The 12,557-nt window shown below is 46.2% G+C and overlaps 1 protein-coding gene across 4 annotated transcripts in view; it reads left to right on the forward strand.

Annotated features, from left to right (window-relative positions):
- Sytl3 (synaptotagmin like 3) overlaps positions 1 to 12,557 on the forward strand; it is a 69,909-nt gene that overhangs the window by 29,037 nt on the left and 28,315 nt on the right. For 2 of the 4 annotated variants that reach the window (XM_029566642.1, XM_029566644.1), the window contains exons 4-6: positions 7,301 to 7,352; positions 8,906 to 8,987; positions 10,582 to 10,660. In XM_029566642.1, coding sequence (XP_029422502.1) covers positions 7,301 to 7,352; positions 8,906 to 8,987; positions 10,582 to 10,660 — 213 coding nt within the window. The remainder of the gene's footprint in view (positions 1 to 7,300; positions 7,353 to 8,905; positions 8,988 to 10,581; positions 10,661 to 12,557) is intronic. The other 2 variants (XM_008839590.3, XM_029566646.1) reach the window with 2 other exon arrangements.

Consider the following 12,557-nt stretch of genomic DNA (forward strand, 5'->3'; position numbering starts at 1 on the left):
CTGTTTTAGGATCAACCGAAGGCTGTTTTGAATTCATAGTCCCTGGCCTTACACTGAAGTCCTGATTCAGTGGAATTTGGAGATGTTAGACAGGTGCAGTGGGACTTGGAGAGATGGTATGTTAGACAAGTTCCTAAGGAATTCTTTATGTGCACTCTGGGTTTGAGAATCACTAGCGAAGTAACTGTGTTCATGAGTAATTATGATGGGCATTTTTAGGTCACTAGTAATTGGAGACCTGAAACTGGAAACCCGCCTTCCTCTTGGCGCCCTCTTTTGGCTCTTTTTTGGGAGTTTACTTTAGTGGACAGTGATGGGAGCTTTTTGTCTTGTTTTACAAACATGATGTTTTATGGCCTAATAGTTCTCAGTTTATAAAGTGTCTACTTAGCATGCACTAAACCCTGGGTTCGATTTCCAGCACCATATAACTCCATAAACCTGCAATCCCAGCATTTAGGAGGTAGAGGTAGGGTATCAGAAGTTCAAAATTATCCTTAGCTATATTGTGAGTATGAGGACAGCCTGGACCCTGTCTCAAATATAAATTAATTAATTAATTAATAAATCAACCATAACAAAGCACTGATAGATTAAAGTTAGACATGGAACACATCTATGATCCTTACACTCAAAAGGTTGAGGCAGAAGGGGGGTAAGTTCAAGGCCGGCCTGGACTATACAGTGAGATCCTGTCTTTAAAAAAATCAGCTACACTAGTACTTTTAATAGTAACTGTTTTTCAAGTTAAAGAGGGTAAATGTAATATGTCAACAATCTACTTGGACTTTCATTCTATTGTCAATAATGACTTCAGAAGGCTGCACCTCAAGTAGCATCTTCTTGTATCCATGACTCATCACATCACTAATCAGAATGATTTATATGTCTGATCATTATGAAGGGACAGAAAGTTTTACCTCCCTTTGTTTTTAAAGAAAAGATAGGATCCTGCAGGGTGTGGTGGCACATGCCTTTAATCTCAACACTGGGAGGCAGAGGCAGGCTGATCTCTGTGAGTTCAAGGCCAGCCTGGTCTACATAGTGAGTTCCAGGTCAGCTGGTGCTACAGGGAGACCCTGTCTCAAAAACAAACAAACAAACAAACAAACAAACAAACAAACAAAAACCCCAAGATAGGATCCTACTTTTGACTATTTTCTTGCTACTCTCCTTGAGAGGAAAGACCACAGAAAAAGCACCACAGAGGGAGCTGTGCACTCTGGACGTGATGTTCCCAGCAGGCTAGATGCTTGTTATGTCCCCAAAGGAATTTTAGACTGGTCCATTCAAACTGGGTAGAACAGAGACAATCAAGTCAGGTTTTATTATTAATGGAATGGCAGTTTGCTTTACCCAAAGTTTGCAGGTAATAACCTTCCCAAAGCAGATTCTTGATTTTTCTTTTTCATTAAAAAAATTAATTTATGGGGCTAGAGAGAGATGACTGAGTGGTTAAGAGCACTGGCTGCTCTTGTAGAGGACCGAGGTTTGATTCCTGGCACCCACATGGCAGCTAACAACCATCCATACTCCAGTTCTAGGGGAATCCAACGCCCTCTTCTGACTTCTGTGGACATTGCATGACACAGCAGGTGCATTTACATGCATACAGGCAATACACTCATACAAAAAAAAAATAAATAAATGTGTGTGCTGGGAACTGAACTTGGGTCCTCTATAAGAGTAGCCACTGCTCTTAGCCACTGAGCCACATCTCTAGCCCCTGGACTGATTTCTTTAGGGCACCATCACAAAGTGCCACAAACTTTGGTACCTTTGTGGCTTCAAGAAAAGAAATTTGTGGTTTAATATTTCTGGACTCTGGAAGCCTGAGACCACAGTGTCCATGGGCACATGCTTTCCCAGGATCTGCTGGCCTGCACTGGCTGTCCGTAGTCCTGGCATGTCCTTGCTTGTAGAGCCCCAGCTCTGCCTTCTTTACTGTATAGTCATCTCTGCATCATCTTCCCTCTAGCAGGTTCAGCTTGGACTCAAAATTTGCCTTTCCTGTAAGGATACAGACATACTGGATGAGGACTTTAGTGGCCTCACCTTTGTTTTTATCTGCCCCTGGAAGCCAAGTTTCCCCCCATGTTCTAGTCTGTGACGTTAGTACAGAGTGGGTGTATTGGGAAGCAGCTTGGAAAGCTGAGGACTCTTAGCTCTTAGAGGGTGCTGTGGGTCCTGGACTTTCACACTGGGTGGCCAGGAGCCCACTTGAGGACCCCAGTTGGGAGGAGAGGGTGAGCTGTGGCCCATGTGAGCACTTCTCTGACACTTTTGGAAATTTTATTTATTTTTCAGTTATGTGTGTGTGTGCGTGTGTGCGTGAGTGTGTGTGTGTGTGTGTGTGTGCCTGTGTGCCTGTGTGCCTGTGTAGGTCCAAAAAAGGTCATCAGATCCCCTTGAGATGGAGTTACAGGTGTTTGTAAGTCACAAAACTTGGGTCCTCTGGAAGAGCAGCAAGAACTCTTAACCATTGAGCCATCTCTCCAGCTCCCTCCTGACACTGTCGATGAGGACTTTTATTCAATTCCATGGAAGACGTCGGCAACCCAGTCTTATTCCCATATTTGGGGGTTTTCACCATTTGCTACTGTCTGGAAGTGGTTGCTAGTGGATCTTTCTCTGGAGGAGGCTGAGACTGGGATTTCCCATTCAGTTATCTGGTGATGTCCAAACTCCAGTGGCCTCATTTGAATTTAATCTGTAAAGACTCTGTGGTGGTTTGAATGAAAATGTCCCCCGTAGGCTCCAAGTGTTTGGACTTTTTGTCCCCACATGGTGGCGCTGTTTTGGGAGATTTTAGAATGTGTGTCTATCCTTCAGGAAGCACGTCACTGGAGGTGGACTTAGAGAGTTCTTAAACCTTGCCAGATCTCCAGTTACTCTCTTGCTTTCTGTGTCTGTGTGATGATGTGAGAGCTTAGCTTCTGCTGCTCCTGCTCCAGCCACCTCCAGCCACCATGCCTCCCCGCCAAGACGGACTGTAATTCCCCTGGAACTGTAAGCTTAAATAAACTCTTCCTTCTACAAATTGCTTGGGTCAGTGTTTCTATCACAGCAAAAGAAAAGCGACTAATACAGACTCCATCTCCAAATAAAGTCCCTGTCACAGGTACCAGGGGTTAGAACTTCAGCAACCTTCCAGGAACCATAGTCTAGCCCTGCAGCCTCCAGTGACAGGCAAGGAGGCTACAGCTATGTCCACAGAGGCAGCAGGTGCCCAGTGAAGGAGGGCTAGGCTATCGTGAGCTCTGCAGGGGGCAGGGAGGAAGGAAGGTGGGTGCAGGAGAAAAGGGACAGGGTCACCACATGCAAGGGTAGGCTAGAGATGGCTTTCCATCTCAGGCCCTCTCCCACCCAGCCTCTGTCCCTTTGCACACACAGTGCTATGTCCCTATCTCCTCAGGGACCCGACACCCAAGGCTAGGAGGCCTCAAACACAAGTCATGGGCCCCTGGACAATTCAGGAGCCAGTAAAAACAACAAATTTGAAACCGTTGATAAAGTTGGGAAATCTAAGTTTTTAGGGACCTGATCATTGGTTCATATGTGGTTGTTTTATATTTCTTTTTTTCTGGAGGTATTGGGAACTGAACCCTAGGACATCATGCAAATGTACTACCACTAACCTATATCCCTGCTCTCTTTTTACTTTTTATTTTGAGACAGGGTCTCATTAAGTCACCTAGGCTGGCCTTGAACTTGTGATCGCTCTGCCTCAGCTTCTTGAGCAGTGGGGCATACAGACCTACACTACCAGGCCTGACTTTATATGTGAGAGAATGGTAACTTCCACAAATGTCCCAGACAGCTATAGATGCCCCATGACCCTCTTTTCTGGTCCCTCTCACCCTCACACTTCCAAGACATGCAGAATACCCCTTTGCTGCCCCTGACATGGAGCAAGCTGCCCTCAAGATCAATCACATGCTCTTGCAGGAAGCCCTGCCTTGGGGCTGGTCCTGCCCTTGGCAAAGGTTGTAGTCCTGCATGACCATTTGCCTAGTCAAGCAGCTGGGCAGGATGCAGGTCTCTGTCTCTACCACCTGCCCCATGGAGACCTCCAGGGGATGTCTTCTGTATGCATTTCCTCAGAGGGCTACAGGAGCTAGAAATGCGTGTTAACACAAAGGAAGACTTAGTGCTTTTGAAGAAACAGAAGAGAAGAGCAAGGGAAATAGGAACAGGGAGATAGACAGACACCACACCTGCCAGCGCTTCTCAGACCCCTGTGAGCACCTTCCTGTGAGCACCTTCCTGTGGGGCTCTTAGGCTGCTTTAGGTTCTGATCTGGGGATCTGTGTGGCCTCCCAGTTCCACAACATGCCACATGGAATGACGTGGGCATAGGGCAAGCTATCTGATGGAGTGCTAGCTGGTCTGCTTGTTTTCATGTTGTAAGCTAAGATTTTTTTTTTTTTAATTTAAAATTGGTTTAGCTGGGCGTAGTGGCTCATGCCTTTAATCCCAGCACTGGGAAGCAGAGGCAGGCAGATCTCTGTGAGTTCAAGGCCAGCTTGGTTGACATATCGAGTTCCAGGCCAGCTGGGGCTACAGGGAGACTTTGTCTCAAAAAGACCAAAAAAAAAAAAAAATTATTTTTAAACGGATTTAAAAAGTTATTATTTCTGGCTTGAGAGATGGCTCAGCAGTTAAAAGCACTGGTTGCTCTCACAGAGGACCCAGGTTTGGTTCCCAGCACCCACACGGCAGCTAACAACCATCCATAACTCCAGCTCCAGGGGATCCAATGCTCTCTTCTGACCTCCAAGAGCATTGCGTGACATGGGTGCACTTCCACACATGCAGGCAATACACTCATACCCATAAAATAAAACAAATTGATAAATAAAAAAGTTAATATTTATGACACATAAAAGTTTTAAGAAATTTAAATTTTAGAGTCTATAAAGTCTGATCAGAATATAATCAAGCGTGTTTAATAATGCCCACGGCTCGTTTTCCAGGCAGACCATTGCCAGAGGATTCTAAAATGCTTCCCATTGGAACCTGTTCCCCAGGTGGCTACAGCCCCCAGGGGGCAGCAGAGAGCCGTGCTGCAACAGGCCACTTTCGATGGTCACGGGAGGAAAACCTAGGATGTGACCCGGGGTCCCAGGCTGGGGTTAGTGGAAGATAGGAGATAAGAGCCTGAGGTAGGAATGTCTGGGGGTGGAGGTGTAGCCCACGGAGAAGAGGTGGGGGGGTGACAGTAACTGCAGAGGCAGAGGTCAGGTGACTCAGTAAATCACTAAGAAGCAATCTGGTATGACTGAAGTGTAAAGGGCAAGGCCTGCAGGTCAGGGGGTAGCCCAGGAGGGGCAGGGACACCAGGGGGACACCACATGGGGCCTGGGCTTTCGGCAGAAGGCAATAGGGTAGTATTGAAAACCTTGGGTGATATAAAGATCGCATCATATTGGGGATGAGGAGAACATGGTTGTGCCTCAGGGAAGGCTCTGTAGGCATCCAGAAGCAAGAGAGGCTGAGTGAGGCTCAAAGGTCCAGGATGTGTGGTGTGGAGAGCCTGTGCCCAATGCTCAGGGTCTGTTCTGCAGCCTTGCCTGGGGTCTGGCTGCCTACGCAGAGCCGCATTTTTCTTTTTCTTTCTTTCTCCGCCTTCCTCGGCCTCCACGTGCACCATCACGGTGCAGTGAGGCTGGCTCTCTCCAAGTTTCTGCCCAGACGTGTTCTTTAACGAGGATCTAGTAGATGTGGGTCTTTATGCATTTGCTGGTTTGACTAGTTTAGCTCCAGCCACTGGGTGAGGCCTTTTATTCTTCCTTAGAGAAGTACTTCCTAGCCGGGCACTATGTGGGAGGCTCCCAAGTTCTTTTTAGAGCTTACTGAATCCCTTTATGAAGCTCTAAAAATGCACACAGGCAGGTAGACTCAAATCTCTTGGGCTGGAATGTGGCTCAGTTGGTAGAGTGTTTACTCACATGCAGAAAGCCCTGGGTTCAATCCCTAGCACTATATGAAATCAGAGCAGTGGTGCACACCTATGATTACAGACAGCACTTGTGAGGTGGACAGGGTTAGAAGTCATCTTCAGACTCTGTAGTGAGCGTGAGGCTAACCTGGGCTACATGAGACCCTGTCTCAAAATAAGAAAGAAACCCTTTATATGTGATTTCAAGGGGTCCTGCCCCTCCTGGAGCTAGCCCAGCTAAAGACCCTGGGCTGGGACTACCCCTTGATTGATGTTTGCCTCTCCGAGGGGGTTCCCTGCACACTCTGATGTTTTAGTATCAGGTTCATCAGTGAGTTCTTTGGAAGTGACACTAATACCTAAATCCTTGGAATGGATTAAAATATTCCAAACAAATAACACAAGTGCTAGCCTCCCAGAAAGGTGGTCTGGTAGATTGGGCTCTGTGTAGACACAGAGTAGATGCCTCTAGATACTTCTCTGAGCCACAGACCAACATCTACACTGCACATCCCCCTGTGCTGGTAGCTAGGAATCACTATAGTCACAGAACTGTGGTCAGGGAGAATTTTATTTGGGGGGTTTTAATATATCATGAAAACTTCTCTCCTTGAAAGAAAAGGTTTTAAAATGCCAGATAAAGTCTGATTTAGGAAATTATTAGCTACTATAACCATACATAAGCAGATTACATTTTTAAAAGGCTTAATTTAAATCTTCATCACAAGGAACAGTTAGAGGAATTCCTTCAATTGTGCAATATTTCCAAAGGGAAATGGGACCTGGGAGACTTGAAGGATTGTTTCAAATGACCCAGATTTAGAAAATCTAATTCAGTGTCAACTTCTAATAGAAACAGTCACTGGCAACCATCATGGTCTGGAGGTGGGGGCTAGGTATGGTGTTACCAACAGCTTTAGTGAAGTTTATTATCTGTAATATAAAATACACCTGCCTTAAGTGTGCAAGTCAGTGATTTTCAGTAAGTTCAGAGCCAGGCAACCATACCCACAATCTCATCTTTTTGCATTTATTAATGTCATTGTCTGTGTATGTACTATTAATTTCACATGCTTAGATGTTGGAGGACAACTTGCAAGACTTGGTTCTCTCCCTGTGCCATGTGGATTCTGGGAATTGAGCTCAGGGTGTCAGGTTTGGTAACAAGTGCCTTTACCAGCAGAGCCATCTCACCAACCTCCTACGATCTGGTTTTTGAGCACTTCTATCACTCCCAAAGGATCTCTCTTTAATCACAAGAAGTGATATTAAAAATAATCTTAATTTATCATTTACTGTGTTTGCATCACGGACAGTCTGTTCTCACTGCCAACTGACCTTGACTGATTTCTTCTCCAGGTAAACATGAAACGGCCGGGGCAAAGCTGCTGCAATCTTATCAGAGGTTGAGGTGAGTTGCTGTAAGGACAGAGTGTCCGCCCTCAGTGGGAGCTCAGAGGACACGTTGCTAGAACTTACAGATCCTTGACTTTCAGGGATCAGGGCTTTGGAATGTGATTTTTCTTTTTTAATGATAAAGTGCCTGGAAAAAGTTCAGAGAAGCTTCTAGAGTCTCATGAGGTATCATACCTTCTCACTCAGTAATGTTTATTTTTCTCTCAGATTCTCCTGATATGTTGTCAGGAAATGAAATATCATTTTTGATTGCACAGTTGATGACGTTCTAAACCAAACCTTTGCTTTTATTTTCATTCCTATCTGAGGCACCTTACCTGGTGCCTGGTACCTGTCATATTTGTGGAATAAAAAATATCTATTGACCCTTGAGTCATGGTCTGAGAGATGTTAACATCTTTGCACACTATCCTGAACCTCTGGCAGCCTTGATGTGGTACAAGTTCAAACACCCAATTACCCTGTTCAGTAAACCAACACTGAGTGATCTGGCCAGGTGCTACTTTTTGGCTTATGATAAAACTTAGCTAGTCTCAAAACTAACTTATTTTTTGTTTCCTTTTTTTTTTCTAGACAGGGTCTTGCCATGCAGGCCTGTGGTACAGTACTTGCTGTATAGGCTGCAGACACCTGGTAATCCTCCCACCTCAGCCTGCTCAGTCCAAGATTACAGGCATATGGATCATACCCACCTTTTACTTTCTGATTTTCCCTCCCCAATTTATTCTCACTTCTTTTAGCTCATGTTCTAGTTTCTATCATAACATTTTTAAAAAATTCACATTTTTGGCTCTTCTGCTGGTGTGTTTTGCACTAAGAGAACACAGGAGTCCTGATGGGACTCCACACATGAAGCCTGGGGCCGGGAGCAGCCCAGTGGGTGAGCCAGGGCTCCCCAGCGGCTTTGGAATGTACTGGAGAAGCAGATGCTTGGCCTGCAGATGGTGGGACCCTTATGTCCACATTCCATATCACAAACAGTATATCCCTCACAGCCAAGAAGGGCCACTGGGTGTTTTTCTTTAAAAAAAAAAGAGAGAGACAATTAAAAATAAATTAAGGGCCTGGCGAGATGGCTCAGCAGTTAAGAGCACTGACTGCTCTTGCAGAGGACCCAGGTTTGATTCCCAGCACCCACATGGCAGCTTAACTCCAGTTCCAGAGGAATCTGAAGCTCTCTTCTGACCTCCATGGCATTGCATGACACGGGTGCATTCACATACATGCAGGCAATACACTCATACACATAAAATAAAGATAATAAATAAGCCGGGCGTGGTGGAGGACACCTTTAATCCCAGCACTCGGGAGGCAGAGGCAGGTGGATCTCTGTGAATTCAAGGCCAGCCTGGTCTACATAGTGAGTTCCAGGACAGCTGGGGCTACAGGGAGACCCTGTCTCAAAAAAGACCAATAATAATAATAATAAAATATTTAAAAAATTAAGGCTAAGAACTTGAATTACAAACTGGCACTCATATATTTTTCTAAACCAGTAACTAGCATAGTCCTAACTTGTTTCTCATTTTTGTGTTTCTTCCTTGGCAGCAAAATCTCTGTGGTTCCTCCTACTCCACCACCCCTCAGTGAGAGCCAGTGCGGCGGCAGCCCCAGCAGGGTAACTGTGTGTGTGCGTGCCTGGGTGGGAAGCAGGGGAGGCAGGGCAGGCAAGGATGCTGGCGAGCAGGGTCAGCTTTGGAACAGAGGGATCTGCCTTCACCTAGAGCCAGAGAGAGTGGAGGTTCAGTAGGAGATGGCCATATGCAGTGTCAGTGGGCCCCTTCTGCTTGCACCCTGAGACCTTCTGTTCTGATTCTTGTCACCAGCTCTCGTCTCCAACTCTGCACTGTGCCTTTGAGTGCGTGTGGGTCTGGCATGTGTGTAAGGCCTCTGGGGTCCCCAGGGAAATGCCTATTGAGTGGTGTGTAAAAGTGGAGTGCCTGTGGGAATGGAGTGTGTCTTCAGAGTGTTTTCAGCCTCTAGTGTAAAGGGGAACAGACTCATGTCTGTCCAGAGAAATTAGCTGTGTGATCTCTGGGGAAGTTACCTAGGTTTTCCACCTAGGAAGTGGAAATAATTCTATTTGTCTGGCTCATTTCCCATGCAAAATAGCATCTGTGTGTGTGCTTAGAAACTGTAAAATGCCTTGGAATCATATGGCCTTGATTATCTTCATGATTCTGTGAATTAAAGGGACCAATTATGTCTTACATGGGATAATATAGATGTGCACTGATGAGCAAGAAAAACATATATTCTTTTCCAATTTCACAGAGACTCAGGGATAAACTTCAAAATCCTTCTCTACTTTTTCCCTCATGATTATGTGCTGAAGACATTGGATGAATGAATGAGTACTGGTTAGGTAGATGGATAGATGGATTATTGGTTAAATAGATGGTTGAATGGATTGATGGACAGTGACTGAATGGACAGAGAGTAGGTGGGTAAATGGATAGTCAATAAGTAGGTGGATAGATAGATGGACAGGACAGCGGATGGATGGATAGATGGATGGATGGGTGAGTGATTGTTGGGTGGATGGATAAAGAGATGAGTGGACACTGGATGGATGGATGGGCAAATAGATACATAGATGGGTGGATGAATCAACAGTGGATAGATGAAGGAACAGTGGCTGTGTGGGCAGATAGATGGATGATCAGTGAGTTGGTAGATGAATGGGAGAGGGATGGAGGATGAGGCCTGCACAAGGAAGTGGGCTCCTTCAGTTGTTTCTCCTTTTCCATGTTTGTTTTGGGAGAGAGGACTCTTTGGCTCCAGGCTGGTCACCTTGTCCCTTATGTCACCTTCAGTCCCCACATCACCTGCATTTTCTCCGTGTTGGTACTCATTCTGCAAAGAGTTGGGGTGGGGCCATAAGAGAAAGGAAGTCAAACAAGCACTAAATTAGTTGGGTACCATCTTTGAGCGAACCAAATGTCAATCATCGTGGCTAAGAGGATGTTATCTTGTGAGTAACCCAGTTGATAATGCTCTGTCTTTTAATGAAGCTGTCACAATATAGAGGAGGATGGCTGAGTGCAGGGATGCCCACCTCCCAGGGGTTGTACACTCTCCCCTCTGGACATGCACATGTACACCCACATCTGCACACCCCAAGCACCCCCACTTGCCTGAAGTGTTTGGGGATTGGCAGTCTGGAGACTGTGGGGCAAACTCAGGCCCATCTAACATAACTCATTCTTTTGTTTCTGCCTTAGTTACAGGAACTTGGTCAATTTAGAGGATTTAATAAGTCTGTGGAAAACTTGTTTCTGTCTGTTACCACCCACATGAAAAGTAAGTGGATGTGGGGGGCAGGGGACGGGGGAGTGTTTTTCCTGTCCCATGCAGGCCAGCCCAGGCAGCTTCAGACGGAATTGTCCCTGGCCCAGGGGAAAGCCACAGCATTGGGTTTCTCATTTCAGTCCCCACAGAGCAGCCGTTGGCTCCTTGCCAGAAGGGAGGCAGCATTTCAGTCCATCAGCCTGGCTCCCTTTCCTGCCTGTCTTGCCCACACCTGCCCAGCTCAGCAGTACAAAGGAGCTTGACCCTTTTGGGTTCCAGAGGAGCAAAAACAAAACACAGAAGTGTTTTGCAATGAATCCCAAACCAGGGAGAGCCCAGTATCTGCTGCTTGTGCGTTCTTTCTCCTTGGTAAACTTCTTTCCCTCAGTTTGCACGAATCCTGCAATTGTAGTTCAGTTAACCCAGGGCTGCCATGGCTTGGACTTCTCTTTCAGTGTCCTTCTGCTCATGGTTTTACCTGTTTCTGTTAAATATAGACCCTAGAGAACAGAGCACCCTCCCACCTCCTAAGATATCCAGAGCTGGCCAGTGTTTAGAGCAGGTCCTGAGTGGACCTTGAACACACGTTTCTCTCTGTCCTTTGTCTTTCATTAATTTATCCCCTTTGCATCAGCCTGTGGATGGTCTCATTGTTCTACATTGGCTCTGTGCCAGTTGTGCAATTTGATTTAAATTAGTCATCCCTATTCCACACAAGCCCTGTCACAAGACAATTGAAATCAAAGCCCTGCTCTTCAAATAAGCAGGCGCAGTGACTGTCTTATGCAGCAGGCTGTCCTCTTTCTTTCAGAAGAGGGAGAGAGCTGAATCCACGGACCTGTTTATTTCCCCCCTTCCTCCCTGCCCATCAACCTAGCTGTGACAGATGGCTGTGCTCTGTGCAGCTGGTGCTGGTCCCACCACAGCCTTCTAGTTGGACCCCTCCCCAAGTCCATGTGACTTATGTAAATTCCCTGTCAATGCAAAAACACAGCTCTCATATCAAAGGGATTAAGAGATAGTTTATTGTGGAGACAAATATGAGTTGACCCAGGCCCAGGTTCCCCCACATACTGTGTTTAAGTGTGGCACAGTACCATGAAGTTGTCATACTAACAGAACAAGGAAGGCATGAATGAAGGACACTTTTCACATACCTTGGTGGAGACATCAGGTTGGTGGGTTACAGCTAAGTGAGGAGGTCTGTGCGGAGACCTCAGACGTTATCTGATGGGATTCTTAGCCTTTGGGTTGGTGGAAGCTGGGGTGTGTTTATACATCTCAAGGAAATGTACCTAATAGTCACAAGGATGTTAGATTATACCCAGAGGTAGACAGTGAATGGCTATAATGGAGCTAAAGATAGCCTAAGATAATTTGTCAGTGGACCTTCAACATTCCAGCTCTCCACAATCACAGAAGCTCTAATCGGTCAATCAATGTGTAGAATCTTTAACTCAGGTGTGACTTTTTCCTGGGAACTACCATTCACATCTCTCCTTCCACAGCCACTGTGGAATCAGTGCCTCAGAATCAATCCCAACACTGAGATTCATCAGCCACCAAAATCCACGGAGACAGGACACCTGTGTCATAGCATAACTGCCCTCCAGGCCCACGTGACCCTACACCCAGAGGCCACCTGTCCCATACGTGAGACTTGTCTGGGTAGACAGCTAGTGCTAATCTTTGGGTGGGGTAAGGGTGGGGAATCTGCCCAAGCTAAGTAGCATCATTTCTCAGACATTGGGACTCAACTCAACCTATAGCTGGTGTCCTCAACTTGCTGTCAGCCAGGGACAGGGATAGCTAAAGCCACCTGTCTGGGTCCTGGGAATAGCCACATGCTTGAGACCTTTCCTCAGAGCCTCCTACTGGCTCTGTGGGGATGGAGCACATGACTCTGACC

This window comes from Nannospalax galili, unplaced genomic scaffold, assembly GCF_000622305.1.
Source record: "Nannospalax galili isolate Female #2095 unplaced genomic scaffold, S.galili_v1.0 scaffold211, whole genome shotgun sequence".
NCBI lineage: Eukaryota > Metazoa > Chordata > Mammalia > Rodentia > Spalacidae > Nannospalax > Nannospalax galili.